This window comes from Dendropsophus ebraccatus, chromosome 2 (genome assembly GCF_027789765.1).
Source record: "Dendropsophus ebraccatus isolate aDenEbr1 chromosome 2, aDenEbr1.pat, whole genome shotgun sequence".
Lineage (NCBI taxonomy): Eukaryota > Metazoa > Chordata > Amphibia > Anura > Hylidae > Dendropsophus > Dendropsophus ebraccatus.
Window position 1 is genome coordinate 210066028 of NC_091455.1, and position 17094 is coordinate 210083121.

At 43.2% G+C, this 17094-nt stretch overlaps 1 protein-coding gene across 1 annotated transcript in view; it reads left to right on the top strand.

Annotated features, from left to right (window-relative positions):
* Positions 1-17094, top strand: part of ICA1 (islet cell autoantigen 1) — a 33192-nt gene that overhangs the window by 4943 nt on the left and 11155 nt on the right. The window contains exons 2-6 of the mRNA XM_069959359.1: positions 846-884; positions 2580-2751; positions 5226-5298; positions 6346-6469; positions 7084-7282. Of these exons, the coding sequence (XP_069815460.1) occupies positions 868-884; positions 2580-2751; positions 5226-5298; positions 6346-6469; positions 7084-7282 (585 nt within the window). The 5' untranslated portion in view covers positions 846-867. The remainder of the gene's footprint in view (positions 1-845; positions 885-2579; positions 2752-5225; positions 5299-6345; positions 6470-7083; positions 7283-17094) is intronic.

A 17094-nucleotide genomic window follows, 5' to 3' on the forward strand; every position in this document is an offset into this window, starting at 1 on the left:
CAGCCGATGACCGTTGTCCTCGGTTGATCATTGTGTTTATTACACGGAGCGATTATAGTTCCGTGTAATAGGGCCCTTATGGTTCGAGTGTTCTATAGGCGCCCTCACACGCACTTTTTGTCTGGCGTTTTTCAGGCCAAAAAATAAACACATGAGCAGAGGCACATGTGTTGTTGTTGTTTTGTTTGTTTTTTTGTTTTTTTATGCGTTTGCATTTTATTTTTCTACAATTTTTGACTTTATGTGAATGATCAAAACTGCAAGGTTTTTTTTGTCTTTTTTTTGTCAGATCTTTCCTTGCAATTTTCAAGTGGTTAAGCATTTAAATGCAAACAAAATGCACTTAAAGTTCATAAAAAAAGCAAAAAAAAAAAAAAAGAACTAGTTTTTTAAAATTGTAGTAAAAGGTAAAAAAAAATAATAATCCTGTGGCACATTTTTCATTAAATTCATCAATGGGAAAGAAAGAGACATATTTTGAATACACAAAAAAAACCTACATGTGAACAGTCATACACTTTTATGATTATAATTGCTCGTAACCGCAGCGACACCTACCGGCCAATCCCTTGTAATGACGCGCATGCGTAATGGAAAGCCTTCCACCTATTGTAAACGACGCGTGCGTGGAAAGGAGACGCCGTGTAACATCAACGCATGCGCGATAAGGCTCTGCCAGGCGGCGTTTTGCTGCGCATGCGCCTTGATTGATTCTCGTCTACAGATGTAATATCCGCATATGGCGTTTCTATAACAACTGCGCCAGCGCGGACATGACGAGGCTCCCCCCCCCCTCCTCCCCTTCAGCCTCATCATCCTCTCATTCTTGTCTTTTTCCTCCATAGGTCTCTGAAAACAAGGTGAAAGATGGACGGGCACAACTAGTAAGTATTGCAGCCTGGTTCTGTGTGGATGTTGGGGGTTGTAGTTTCGCTGGCGATAACCTTTGGCTGCGCTGATGGCCACTTTTAGTGTAAAATATATAATATTCACTTGAAATATTGTGTGATTGTCGCTGTCTGTCACCGACGCATAAAGTTGCACGTGTTTGACAATCTATGGTAGTACACTGGCGGATGATGGCGACCATTGGCCCAGGTCGCCCTTTAAGGTAGCGACATCAAATGTCACATGGGGTTTTGTTGCCATTGAAGCCGATATAACGTATAGTCGCGTAAAGGCGTTGTCCAGATTCTCTCTCTGTCGGGGGTGGGGATGTAACACACACATAGGAGGTTGGGTCCAGTAAATTAGAGCTGGACGTGTGCACGGCACTCATTTGGCGCCGTACGGTCGCCATGGCAACCCGACCGCTGAACGTGCCAGGCCACCAGTGCTCCGTAGTTGAACGCTGAACGTGATAATAGCGTCGCCAATGGCCGCTTCCGTGACACCTTAGGTCAGCAATGTCAAAGTCAAGTAGACAGTGGGCCAAAATGTAAAAATATAAGACAAGGTCGCAGGTCAGTATTTATTGACGTTCACATGTGCGCGTGCAGTGTTCTGGACGTTGTCAGAGCGGCGTGCAGTGTTCCTGGCCCTGTCAGAGAAGGGTACACGTCACTGCCGCATGTACCGCCCCTGATGCACATCCTATGGGGATGCATGGCTGGGATGCATGGCTGGGCTGCAGCCTAGTATGCTGGCTCCTCTATGGAAGGAAGCACCCAGCGTCATGGGCGGTATGTACGGCAGTGACATGGACGCCAGTGGTGGATTAGCTGTATCATGGGCCCCAGGATGTCCACAGTATTTGCCCCCTATGTTGTACCCTAAAGGGGTACTCCGAGCTGGGGTTATTTTTAGTGTACGGCCGGGGAAGAGGTGGAATTAGAGGCCACCAGTCACTTTCCTCCCCGGTTCCAGCGCCGGGTCCCAGGTTGCGCCCCGTTCTCCCGTTCGGCTTCCGCTTCCTGTTCTGAGCTGCGGCTTTAGATGTGATGTCTCAAAGCAGCTCAGCCATTCAGCGGACATCTGAGAATAAGCCTGGACAACCCCTTTAAATGAAACTGGTCCTGCTGAAGCGGCTTGATATACTGTATAGGTTCATGGGAAAATATTCATAAGATCTGTCACCAGTCAGCGACTGGCAGCAGTATGGATTGGTTGCACTTTCACAGTACATTATCTGGTAAAATGAAGGGTGCAGTTAACATAAATTAAAGGGGTTATTCAGGATTTAAATAAAACATCTGCTTCCTTCCAAAAACAGCGCCACCCCTCATCTATAGGTCCAGTGTGGTATTTCAGCTCATTTCATCAACGTAATTAGAGCCAGTTGTAATACCACACACAGCCTGAGGACAGGGGTGGCGCTGTCTTTTAAAGGAAGCAGCTGTGTTTGTTTTTTAAAATTCTGGATAACGCCCTTTTAGGCTAGGTTCATTTTGGCGTTTGCAGCAAAACTAAGTAACCAGACAGAAACCGAATAGAAGTCAGTGAGATCTCTCAGGATGCCGTTGTATCTGTCGTTGTATTGTCACTGAAAGCTGCAGTCACTGGCAGCATTGGGCATTACCCGCTAGGTGATGCTGTGAGTTACCTTATTTCTAATATGTTTTGTTCCCCTCCCCCCCCAGTCAGTACTCCAGAGAGTTCTATGACCGCTATGCCCAAGGCCAAGAGAAGTCAGTGGTCAATAAGATGCAGCAGAAGTACTGGAAGACCAAGCAGACGCTGATCAAAGTCACTGGAAAGAAGGAGGATGAGCACGTGGTGGCCTCCGACTCCGACCTCGATGCCAAACTGGAGGTTTGTTTTAGAGGCTAAATAAAGTTTGACAAATGGGGAACAGCAGATAGATTAATAAAGGGGTAGTCAGCTAGTGTCAGAAAGGTGTACAGATTTGTAATTTACTTCTATTTAAAAATCTTCAGCCTTCCAGTACTTATCAGCTGCTGTGTGTCCTGCAGGAAGTGGTGTATTCTTCCCAGTCTGACATAGTGCTCTCTGCTGCCACCTCTGTCTATGTCAGGAACTGTCCAGAGCAGGAGAGGTTTTCTATGGGGAGTTGCTGTAGCTCCTGACAGTTCCTGACATGGACAGAGGTGGCAGCAGAGAGCACTGTGCCAGACTGGAGAGATTACACCACTTCCTGCAGGACACACAGCAGCTGATTTGAAAGATTTTTTTTGCCAGAGTACCCCTTTAAGCTGTTAGTGGGGTTATCTCTTCACAGGGTACAGGGATAACTAGCTGAAGAGCAGGGGTCTGACCACTAGCACTCCCAGCTATCACAATAATAACGGTATAGATTGTCTCCTGAAAGAATAGAGCGGTGGCGGGCCTGCCTGACCACTGCTGTTTAGTCTCTATGGACTTCTGAAGATAGTGACCACTGCGAGTTGCCCCATAGGAAATAAATGGAGTTGTGACCATGCATGCTTTCTGCTTCTCCAGTAACTCAGGGCACAATGGTTCTCTATTTTTATGATTGGTTGCGGTCCCAAGATCAGCTTGGATAGGGGATAACCCCTTTAAAGGGGTAGTTCACTAAAAAAAATTCTTTTAAATCAACTGGTACCTGAAAGTCTTCCAGTACTTATCATCTGCTGTATGTCCTGCAGGAAGTTGTGTATTCTTTCCAGTCTGACAGTGCTTTCTGTTGCCACCTCTGTCCATGTCAGGAACTGTCCAGAGCAGCAGCAAATCCCCATAAAAAACCTCTCCTGCTCTACAGACTGGAAAGAATATCACTTCCTGCAGGACATACAGCAGATAAGTACTGGAAGGCTTGAGATTTTTTTAATAGAAGTAAATTACAAATCTCTGGCACTTTCTGGCATTAGTTGATTTAAAGGAAAACATTTTTTTGTGAACAACCCCTTTAAGGACCACAATGCATTAATATATAGTATGTGGTAGCGGTTTATTGATAGGATAGTCCATCCTCTAGTCAGTCTTGAGAATGATAGGGGACACAGTGCTGTTGGGGTGTTGTGACCCCTGCTCTTCCCCTGCACAGTAGTCCCTGTCACCTACAATACAAGGACCTGCAGTGCAGCCACAATAAACTCATAGCAAGGACCCAAAAACAAAATGCTGCACATGTCATGCGCAGCAGTCGGGATGCACGGCGCAGCAGTCGGGATGCACGGCGCAGCAGTCGGGATGCACGGCGCAGCAGTCGGGATGCACGGCGCAGCAGTCGGGATGCATGGCCCGGCCAGTCATGCCTTACGTTATGGACATGACAAGTGGTGCTTGTTGACTTTGTCCTGGATAAATAGAGACATCCCTGGGATTTCCTGTTCTAGAGCAGAAGCAGCTGGTAGCAGTGGTATCACATGACCTATCACCTGACCCGCCTTCACTAACCTGTGTGTTATTATTACACTGATTTAAAAGGAATTTGTCACCATCACTGACCTCAGTTACACTGAAAACCCTAATCAAAGGCATCCACTGCACAGTCCCTTAGGCCCCGTTCCCACTGAGGAAAGGTAGCGGAGTTCCGCGACGGAATTGTCCGCCGCGGAATGCCGTTAGCCTCCCGCTCATAATGGGAGTCTATGGGAGGCGCGCGCTCCTGCTCTGTCCGCGCTAAAGAATGAACATGTTCATTCTTCAGCGCGTACAGAGCAGGAGCGCGCGCCTCCCATAGACTCCCATTATGAGCGGGAGGCTAACGGCATTCCGCGGCGGACAATTCCGTCGCGGAATTCCGCTACCTTTCCTCAGTGGGAACGGGGCCTTAAAGAGATATTGTTATAGATAATATAGATTTCCAATTTATTTTTTTAATAAAATATTTAAATATCTCAAGTCTTTCAGTATTTACCAGCTGCTGTATGTCCTGCAGGAAGTGGTGTATTCTCTCCAGTCTGACACAGTGCTCTCTGCTGCCACCTCTGTCCATGTCAGGAACTGTCCAGAGCAGGAGAGGTTTTCTATAGCGATTTGCTGCTGCTCTGGACAGTTCCTGACATGGACAGAGGTGGCAGCAGAGAGCACTGTGTCAGACTGGAGAGAATACAGCACTTCCAATTAAAAATCTATATAACTTTCTGAAACCAGTGGATTTAAAAGAAAAAAGATTTTCGCCGGAGTACCCACTTTAAAGTCCCTAATATTGGGGAGGTGAGAGTAAGTGCAGCTTTACACTAAGGAGAACTTCCCCACAGCTAAACAGTCAGATTATACAGGATTGAGCTCCGGATCAATAATGTAATGTACGGTCACCTGCTTAACTCTTCACCTGTTTGTTGTTTGTTTGTTTTTTTTAGCTTTTTCATTCTATCCAGCGGACCTGTATGGAGTTGCTGAAGGTGATCGAGCAATATCAGAAGAGGATTTGCTGTAAGTGTTTTTGTGCGTTAGTCAGATATGGATCTTTTTTGTATTGTATCTAATGCAATTCCTTAATCACTATATATATATATATATATATATATATATATATATATATATACACAGTGGTATCTTGGTTTAGGAGCCTTTTGGTTTAAGAGATTACAGTTATTCAAAATTGTGACTTGGTGTAAGAGCATTGCTTTGGTGTAAGAGCTCCCTGTACTGGGTGGGAGGAGGAGGGGCATGGTCTGCATAGCGGGGTCTCCAGCCCTGTACTCTGACCCAGGAAGTCTCCCTCACCTTCCAAATCATAGCAGATCCACTTCGGGCTGGGGCTTACATCAGGGGACAGGACTGTGGAGGTAATCTCTCCATAGCTGTAACCCCTCTCTCCCCGGACAGAGAGTGCTGCATGTATGTGCCCCCATCTGTCCTGCTCATTCCTTCATCCTCCCTGCAGTCTCTGTCAGTCCTTGTGTTTCCCATCCTCTCCATTACTGTACTACTGTACAGTAATGGAGAGGATGGGAAACACAATCTGACTTATCTGATTTATAATATCACAGATTCTGCTGTTTCTGAATGTTTCATCTGTTTTACATGTTATTCAGAATAATAAATCATTTATTTTTGGGGTGTGGAACCAATTGTCTGCACTTCTATGACTTCTTATGGGAAAATTTGCTTTGGTTTAAGAGTGGATTTGGATTACAAGCGCGGCCCTGAACGAATTATGCTCGTAATCCAAGCACCACTGTGTGTGTGTGTGTGTATATATATATATATATATATATATATATATATATATATATATATATATATATATATATACACAATCTATCTATCATACATTGCACCCTCATCTGTTGGTTCTCATTTGGCACTGCTATTGCTGTAGTCTTTGGAATATAGAACCATCTTATCTTAGTACCGTCTCCTGATCTTTCAGAGCGTGCTGAGAGTTGTAGTCGCACAGGCTGAAGATTTCGGTCTTATTTTTGTCAGTTTCTAAATCATTTTCCACCTTTTTTTTTTTTTTTTTTCCCCCTTCAGTTTTATCCCAAGAGGAGAATGAGCTGGGCAAGTTCCTCCGTTCCCAGGGATCACAGGATAAATCAAGGGCTGGAAAAATGATGCAAGCGTCAGGGAAAGCCCTCTGCTTCTCCTCACAACAGAGGTCAGTGCTACTTTACAGAGTCCTGTTAGGGTCATTGGTTTGGAGGTTCCTATTCAGGACCCTCTATGAGCCAGTCCAGGGTGCTGGAAGACACAAGCACGTGATCCTTCATGTTCCCTGGTCTCCGGCTCCTATTCAGATTTATTTGTATCCATAATATATAGTATGATCCTGCGCTGCGGGATCTGTTGGCGCTATACAAATAAATTGTTGTTGTTGTTGTTGTTCAGTCCTGTAGCACTCGGGGAAACAGCCGTCTGAAATGTATGACCATCTTAAAGTGTTTCTGTCATTTGTACAGACTGGTGACCTGTCTAGATGATGGGGAAAAGTTTGTACAAATAGAATTAACACTTTAAAGGGGTACTCCGGTGAAAGTTTCTTTTTTTTAAAATCACGTTAAATATAGATTTGTCATTTAAGTATATTTAAAGATCTCCAGTCTTCCAGTACTTATCAGCTGCTGTATGTCCTGCAGGACATGGTGTATTCTTTCCCTCTCTGCTGCCACCTCTGCCCATGTCAGGAATCCCCACAATGTTGTATACAGTGTATAGTCATATAGAAGTCTCTCTTTGTATAAATCTATTTGATCAATGTCCCGACTCTTCCAGGCTGGCTCTGAGGATCCCTTTATCTCGGCTTTATCAAGAAGTGGAGACCTTTCGCTACCGAGCAATATCTGACTGCTGGCTGACCGTCAATAGGATGGAGCAAGCGAGAACCGAATATCGAGGGGTTCTTCTGTGGATGAAAGATGTTTCTCAAGAGCTCGACCCCGACATATACAAGCAGATGGAAAAGTTCAGAAAGGTATTTATATGATAAAGTTATCCATAAAGTGTCACTGTCGTGTTTTTTGTTTTTTGCAGAAATCAATAGTCCAGGCGATTTAAAAAAAAAACTTTGTAATTGGGTTTATTAGGCAAATATGCCATTATCTGCATTAAAAAACACTTTCCCCAGGTCCCCCCCTCCCTCCTCTCTCTCATTCACTGCTCATTATCAGGAAATCTCGACTGTTTTACCGAGCCCTGTGTAACCTATGGAGGGGGGAGGAGGGAGATTAGTCGCCAGCAGAGAACATAGGATTACACAGCGGGACCTGTGTGAAAGCCGGTATTCAGAGGTCAGTGCTGACTTCAGAGGAGATAGCCCGGTGATGTAGCTGTAAATTAACTCTTTGTTGTCCTGTTTTGGTGCCTCATCTCCCTCCACCCCTCCCCTCTCCATAGAAAACCATGAAGACGGGGGGGAGAGCTTCAAACTCCTTTTTCATGATAAAAAAGCACTCCCACACCTCAGTGCACATTATGCAGTTTGAATGCAGCCACAGCTAAAATACAGACAAAAACAGGAAAGTGCAACAGCAACCTGCAAGTGCCAGAACTTACCACACAAAACTCCCTTCAGGGGGCACATGATAAAAACCTATTCTAAAGATTTTAAAAATTAGGCTCTTGGCAAACGATTTGATCCAACAGACTGTGCCGTTTATTGCGTATCCGCTGGAGGGAGTGTGCGGTACGTCCTGGTACTTGCAGGTTGCTGTTGCACTTTCTGGTTTTGTCTCTCTGACAGGTCTAAAGTTTTTTGAAACAACAGTGACACTTTAATTTTACATGGGCCAGTTATTGACAAGAAGTGTTGCTAGTAACACTGTTATGGCCCATGATCAACTCATGTAAAAGTGGCAGCAATAAGCTGAGGAGCGGGATCCTCGGCTGATCGCGTATTTTGTGTGGCGGCAAAACTTCTCTATCAGCCGCACATCTTCCTTTGTAATGGGATTTTCATCTGATTGGAATATACATTTAAATGGCCGCACAAACCTTACAGTGATTGTTTGTGCGGCCACACTGCTCGATTACTTGTGCCTTTTGAAGGCACTACAAATGAGCGCAGATCTCACTGATCGGCACCCACTTGCGTCCTTGCCCAGCCCTATAGCAAGCCATGTAAGAGGGCCCTTACACTTGATCCTGGCCCGGGCAACAAGTCAGTTTTATCTGAATTCTTTCCTTCTTGTATCTTTATAGCATTGATGCTCATTGAGTTACAGGAGTTGTCCTTGATTAGAATAACATGGCTGCTTTTTACAAGAAACAGCACCACTCCTGTACACTGGTTGTGACTGGTATTGCAGCTTAGTTCCATTGGGTTGGACTGCAGTACTACACACAACTCATGGACAGGTGTGGCGCTCCAGCTTCCACTTACAAGCTTCCTATGTACTGTATTACCGAGTTCTGTGTGTATTAGCAGTATACAGTGAATCGCCCCCTAGTGGCTGCTGCAGGCGGTCAGGATTTTGTTATTTAACCCTATGTCCATGCAGCGGTTTGGGAGCTTGATATCACAGAACTCCATATGCTCAGGTTTATTCCAAATTGCTTGTAGACATGATTTTTCAGAAGTTTTTTAAACACTTGTTTTACTGAGAATCTATTGAAAGTTTGTGTGGATTTGCGCGGTCAGTATTGGGTCATAACGTCGTATCATACGGTCAGGAGACTTTCCTCCTGGGACATTAGACTATCCTGGTCTGTCATGGTTGTAATACTATCAGCTTCCCGTATACGCCACGGGGGAATCCTGGATCTAGTCTATGCTTACTTAGTTATTTGTATAAGGGGTAATAAAACTTACAGAACAAAGCTTAAAGTGTCACTGTCGTATTTTTTTTTGTTTTGTTTCAGAAATCAATAGTCCAGGCGATTTAAGGAACTTTGTAATTGGTTTTATTAGGCAAATATGCCATTATCTGCATTCACAAAGACTTTCCCCTGGTCCCCCCCCCCCTCCTCTTTTTCATTCACTGCTCATTATTAGGAAATCTCAACTCTTTTACATCAGTCGGGCCCTGTATAACCTATGGGGAGGGGGGGAGGGCGATTAGTCACCAGCAGAGAGCAGAGAACAAAGGATTACACAGTGGGAGCTGTGTGAAAGGCGGTATTCAGAGGTCAGAGAGGACAGTGCTGACTGTCAGAGGAGATAGCCTGGTAATGTGACTGTAAATTAACTCTTTGTTGTCCTTTGGGGCGAGAGCTTCAGACTGCTTTTCCATGATAAAAATGCATTTTTCGGCTAATAAACCCAATTACAAAGTTTCATAAAATTGCCTGTACTATTAATTTCTGCCAAAAAAACGACAGTGACACTTAAAAAACAACGATATGCTAATATTAGTCACATGTATATGTGGGCATAAAGTAAAGACTACAGGAAGGGGGACTCACTTATTCCATTGACGCATGTCACGCTCAGCCTCTCCCCAGCTTGGTGCTTTACAGTCCTATCCTTTGTGCACAGGATGAGATCACTCTAACCTTTTACATCATCGTGACTGTATTACTGAGCAGTGATAATAGTGATTGCTCCAGTATTTGTGTCTATAGACAGACAATTCTGGAATCATTCTTGACGCCTTTCATTCTCTGGTCCATAAATTATTTAGTTTCATTGTTCAGATCTCTTTCCAAGCAGCTGCAATGTGCAGTGTGGACAGCAGGTGGGGATGTTGGATCACATCTCTTTCCAAGCAGCTGCAATGTGCAGTGTGGACAGCAGGCGGCGATGTTTCATCAGATCTTGGTAGAGTTCACTTTTTGCTTTATCTGAGGCTCTAGATCAGAGATGGGGAACCTTCAGCTGTTGCAAAACTACAATTCCCATCATGCCCGGACAGCCAAAGCTTAAAGGCTATGAATAACAATAGGTGTTCAGCAGCACCAATGGTCCCTTTGTTTTCTGTCCTTAGTCCTTTCTAGATGGCCGCTGGTAGACCCACAATCCTCAAGTGGGTGTATAGCGATAGTATAAGTGAAGTCCAACAGCATCCACAACTAATCTTCCAAAACCTTATTGGTGACCGTAAATACGACGTTTCGACCTCTACTTAACAGAGACCTCAGTAATGGTCGAAACGTCGTATTTATGTAGACTTTGTCACCAATAAAGTTTTGGAAGATTAGCTGTGGATGCTGTTGGACTTCACTTACACCCAAAGCTAATAGGTCTAACCTTCAATAACTCTAATGAACAGTATGGGTGATTACTAGTGATGAGCAAATAGTATTCAATCGAATAGTACGCTATTCAATTGCGTTCGAATATTCAAACAATAACGTAGTAAAAATTTTGATTTCGATTTAAAAAAAAAAAAAAAAACCTCTAACTGTGATTGGCTGGCTAAACCATGTGACCTCTTGAGTATAAGAATAGGGGATTTCAGATTTGTGTCACTTGCTGGTTGGAGCTAGAGAGGGACAGGCTGTATACCAGGGAGAGAGAGCTTTTAGGTGAAGTTAGGTAGGAAGGGATCCCCAAAAGCCCTTGTTAGGGCTAAAAATAAAAAAAAAACTTATATTTAGAAGCTGTTGTGAGACAGGCAGTGTGTTCAGACATCTACTGATAGTGTTTACGGCTGTATACTGTGAGTGTGGGATAATAGCTGTTATCTTGCTACTACAGATTTGCGCAGTCTGCGTCCTGTAAAGGAGTTGAACGGCTCCTTCATTTTATTGTTGTAAAACACTATTCTTTATCCAGTATACGGCTGTTTTTATACTGCTATTTTACACTGCACCTGATACGTACGCAAGTGCGTACCACTAGACCGAAACGTACGCTTCTACTTTACTTTACGTTCGTAATTTGTTTGTGAATGTTCGGCGAATACCAATTTGTTTGTGTTTGGGATCTGAACCGAACACTGGGATGTTGGCTCATCACTAGTGTTAGATGCACCCTGTCACACTTCCCCTGCAGTCCCATATGCATCCAGAGGTGTTGGCATCATTTCCTGAGGTCTTATTGAGCACTTGGTGACCTCCTAGTGGTCCAATCTTGATTTCCAGGTCCCAAGGATTTTTCTCCCATAGACTATAATGGGATTCGATAGTCGTTCGAATATGAGAATATTGGGAGCTATTCGAATCGAATTTCGAATGATCAAATATTTCACTTTTCGCTCATCTCTAATGATTATGGCTATAAAGGTGTAAAGGTATAAAGCTGCCATGACACTGTCTATATCTATAAAGGGAAATAAGAGGCTGCCAGGCACCTCTGCTATTGCCTCCTATCTGTGAGAACATCTTTCAGCATGTCCGATTCTAGATTGCCTAGTGCAGGGCGGTGAATCCCATTAAAATCACTAGGGTGACCCATAAAAATCTGTAACTTTTAGGACTTGTTCACACAGGGCCGATAACCTGCAGCAGCTTTACTTGCAGAAAACGTGCATAAAAAGTGTCGCTCAATAAAAATTATAAATTCTGCAGGTTTTAGCTAGTAGATGTGACACTGTGTTCATTGCTGCCAATGAGTTCCTGAGCTCAGAACATATGAATGAAGACAGTAGGCGATTGTGACCCGGTGACTGCCAGGCCTGGGTATGATCAGACATTGAGGTGCCAGCACCCCCCGCGGGATCCGCTTCTCCTCCGCAGTGTAAATATAGAAAGTTCTTTATTGGAAGAGATTACGTCAGCGCTCACAGATTGATGCTACCTCCGAGATTCCTCTTCATCTGTTCAATTATGCAGGAGAGGGAATTAGAGGTCACCCAGGAGGAGCTTACATTACTCACCGCCAAAACCGGAGAAATGACGGGTCATGTGATGATCGATGGCAGATGGATGAGAGGTCTTCACACCGCCGGCCGCAGTCCTGGGGTATTAGATAGCTGGGGGGGGGGGGGGTGACATCATTGCTCCTATCACTTTATAAAATCATCAGTCTATATGGGAGGTCCTGGCCTCTATCCTTACCCATGGACAAGGTGAAAATTTAATCGTCCATTAACCCTTTCCTGATTCTTGTCATGCTCACTTGTGATGTACTGTATTAGGACTGATTTATATAAAACAGCACATCTCAAACTGTAAGGGGCTGGTCAGTGGAGAGGCGCGGGGTCCTTGCCTGTGCCCGACATTGGCACACAGCAGGGGCTCCGAAGCAGAGACTGCACTGATAATAGCAGCCCTGCATCATCACTGGAGGCTCCGGACTTGAAGAAAGTTATGGACCAGCGCTGATGATGTCATGGTCACATGAACATGATCTCCCAGGTCCTTAACCTAGGGGGCAGTATAACAGAAGAAGTAGCGCAGGGGAGCTGCTGGAGAACCTCCTTCAAGGTAATGTATAAGTGGTGCAGAGGGGTGGGGAGTAGCTGCTACAGGTAGAAAAGGAGGTGAGGAAGTGAGCCAGTGTGTGTGTGTGTGTGTGTGTGTGTGTGTATGAAAACTGGCAGGTGGAATATGGAGACAGAAGTACTGCACTGTGGTGTTGGTTTACAGGTGGAGCAGTATGTATTAGTGCAGTGTAATATTGGAATATATAGGTGGAGTGGGATTTATTGGTGCAGTGTGATGTTGGATTATACAGGTGGAGCAGTGTGATATTGGGGTATACAAGTGGAGCAGGATTTATTGGTGCAGTGTGATGTTGTGTTATACAGGTGGAGCAGGATTTATTGGTGCAGTGTGATGTTGGGGTATACAGGTGGAGCAGGATTTATTGGTGCAGTGTGATGTTGCGGTATACAGGTGGAGCAGTGTGATGTTGGGGTATGCAGGTGGAGCAGGATTTATTGGTGCAGTGTGATGTTGGGGTATACAGGTGGAGCAGGATTTATTGGTGCAAGGTGATGTTAGAGTATACAGGTGGAGCAGTCTGATGCGTGTATACAGGTGGAAAAGCACCTATTGGTGTAGTGTGATGTTAAGTTATACAGGAGGAGCAATGTTTATTTCTGCACCATGGTGCTTATTTGGCACTGCTGCGGGATATTATGTGCCCTACATGGCAGTATCTGGTGCTGTGTAGTAGTATATGTATGGTAGTAAGGCCCCGGCATCATAATGGATCGCCTGGTGAGGCCCGAGAACAGCTGATATAAAGCTACCTATGTAATATCCTACACATACACACATCTATATCATATCATCTAGCATCAAATATTCCATAAAGTCCGATAATCCGGCACTGCCGTATAATGAGAAGCAATTCAGTATAATCTGTGAATACAAATGGGGCATACATTATCCATCCAGTAACCCAGAATATCTGATGATCTATGATTGATGGCACATTATAATCAAGGTGACATCCTGGCCGTTCCTCTTTTTTTGCAGGGCGGCCGTGTGCCAGGAATCCTGGCTGTATAGATCCGCATAGATTCCCCAGGGCTACAGCCGCCTGTCCTCATCACGGGAACATTTGGTCGCACAGCACTTGGCACAGCTCGTCCTTCATCCGATTTGACATAAAAGGCTGGCATGGCGTTTGCAGGCCGCGCCAGGCCATAGACCGCTGATTTCTGGATGAACTAGATGGAGCTGCTGCCTGTTGTGTCGGATGCTTCATAGAAGAGAGCCGGGCTTGTGGCATCCTTGTAGAGACATTACTGTCTATATCATATTGCTCTAAGGTCCTTTGTTAGTATTGGCAGAAAGACACTGGAGACTGTGTTAGGCTGGGTTCACACTGCAGTTTTTTTCATCCCTTTTTTTTTTTTTTTCTTCCCAAAAAACGGATGTACTTTAGCGCATTTATTTTGATTTGTTTTTCCATTATAAAAACAGGATTAAAAAAGAAACGTATCAAAACGCATCCGTCTGTTTATGTACACAAAAACATAGTTAAGCAGGATTTTGTGTACGCCTAAAAAAATGGATGAGTTTTGAGCCGTTTTTTTTTTTTTTTTTTATCAAAACGGATGCACACAAATACATCCATTTTTTATTTTCATCGTTTTTGGCAGATCAAGGATGGAAAAAACGGACTTTATACACAAACGTGCAAAAAGTCACTGAAAGAGTATAAGGCTGGGGTTTTTGCAGTCAGTATTTTTTCAGCCTTTTTTTTTTTTTTTTGCCTAAAAACTATGAAAAAACGGATTTGTGTGCATTCATTTTGACCCGTTTTTCTATTGACTTCCACTGTAAAAAAAAAAAAAACTGATCAAAACACATCCGTTTCTTCTAACGTACACAAAAATGTGCTTGACTGTGTTTTTGTGTACGCTAAAAAAAAACAACAAATGCATTTTGATCCGTATTTTGTGTGTGTGTAATACATGGATTATGAGCATAATTCGTTCCGGGACCGCGCTTGTAATCCAAATCCACTCTTGTATACCAAAGCAAATTTTCCTATAAGAAATCCATTGAAATGCTAAAAATTGGTTCCACGTCCCAAAAATAATGATTTTTTTTTTAATATTCTGAATAACGTAAAACAAATGAAACAAACATTTAGGAACAGCTGAATGTGATATATAAGTTACTGTGCAGTATAGCGATCAGCATGTGGTGTATAATGTATAGTAACTGTATAACCCTGATAACACAGCAGCTGGATATGTGATATATAAGTTACTGTACATGCGAAGGGAAAAGTCCAGCACCAGTGCAGCGGGTAAAAAACGTCCTTCTTTATTTATGCAAACTTCACATATAGGAAATAGACATGCGGTAGGTTGACGCGTTTCGGCGTATCTCACGCCTTGTTCACAACACAATATACCATATACTGTTTTCCCACAAGCTTATATGGGCGGTATCAGACATCACATGACACATAATTAAAAATCACAAACACATGAATTTAAAAACAAGCACAAGAAGTTGTACAAAAAGTAAACCAAAAGGATTGGGAAACCTAAAGCAAATCCGTTCTTAAACATATCTCAATGGCATAAACAGAAATGATACATAAACAATTTTAAGTTTTAGTATGTCATAATAAGATCGTGTCTAGCGTTTAGACCACCAGGAAATCTACTCCCCAACCTAAAAATCCAAAAAGATTCCCTGTTAAATAATTTTCTTTTAAGAGAGCCCCCTCTTTTAGATGGGTGAATTTTTTCTATGCCCATAACTCTAAGATATTGTACATTGCCTCCGTGTGCCTCTCTAAAGTGTTTAGTTAGGGATGACACATTTACCACCTCATTCCTACAGTCCGAAATATGTTTACGTATTCTAGCCTTGAGGCTGGCAGATGTGTATCCTACGTACTGCAGGTTGCATTGTGTGCACATAGCCACATATACCACATATGTAGTGTTACAATTAATGTAGCTGTGGATTTTAAAAACCTTCCCATTAGTGCAAGACTTAATCTCCTTAGAAACCGCAACATGTGAACATGTCACACATCTTTGGTGTCCACATTTGTAGGATCCTTTAATGTCTAACCATGTTTTTTCCTGGTCTTTGCCTCCTGTGTGCAAAGATGGAGATAGTATCGATAACCAGAGTCGGGGCTCTTCTGGATACGACCCTAACTCCATTTTTGGTCATGCTGTGTAGTACCTCATCTTGCCACAAAAGTGGCAGATGTTTGTTAATGATGTTTCTAATCTGTGAAAACTGTTTACTGTATGATGTTACAAATACTATGTCATTAGTGCCCTGTTTATTACGTTTATACTGTCCCCTGTTGCGTGTTTGTTCGGTTAATAATTCTGCTCTATTAACCCTAGAGATCTTGCATGCTGCCTGATCCAGAAGCTCCTGTCTAAATCCTCTTTCTCTAAATCTTAGTTGTAATTTCTCCATTTCTAAAGTGTAGACATCCTCTCTGCTACAATTACGTTTTAATCTAAGGCATTCACCATAGGGTATGTTGTTAACCACATGTGGTGGATGACAAGATGTGGCCATGAGAATGCTATTTCCTGCACACTCCTTCCTATATGGTAGGGCCTCTATACATCCTTGGTTAGCATTAGCCACTAATCTGACATCCAGAAAGGTAATTTCATTGTTGCCAAAATGTGCAGTGAACTTGAGCCCAAATTCATTGCCATTAAGGTAGTCCACAAAGTTATGGAAGCAATTCTCACCATCTCTCCATATGACAACCAAATCGTCTATATACCTTCCTATCCATTGTATAGATCCAAAGAAAGGATTGTCCTCAGAAAATATATAATTAAGTTCCAGAACCGACATTACGATATTGGCGAGAGATGGTGAGAATTTAGCTCCCATACTTACTCCCTGTATTTGTAGGAAAAATTCATCATCAAAAACAAAATAATTGTGATTAAGCAAAAAATCCGTGGCCATAATCAGAAACTCAATTTCTACAGCTGAGTATGAGCTGAATTTAGTCAAATAAAATTCTAATGAAGACATGGCAACTTGTTTGGGGATTGACGGATACAATGCCACAACGTCTAATGTTCCTAATTTCCATTCTTTGTTCCATCCCATATTATTAACGATGTTGAGAACATGTTTAGTGTCCCTAATGTGGGAGGGAGTTATGCCCACTAGTGGTTGGAGGAAATGGTCCACCCAAGCCCCCAATCTTTCCCCCATAGAGCCTATCCCGGCCACTATAGCATTACTGTACAGTATAGCAGCATGTGGTATATAATGTATAGTAACTGTATAACCCTGATAACACAGCAGCTGGATATGTGATATATGTTACTGTACAGTATAGCAATCAGCATGTGGTGTATAATGTATAGTAACTGCATAACCCTAATAACACAGCAGCTGGATATGTGATATATAAGTTACTGTACAGTATAGCAATCAGCATGTGGTATATAATGTATAGTAACTGTATAACCCTGGTAAAACAGCAGCTGGATA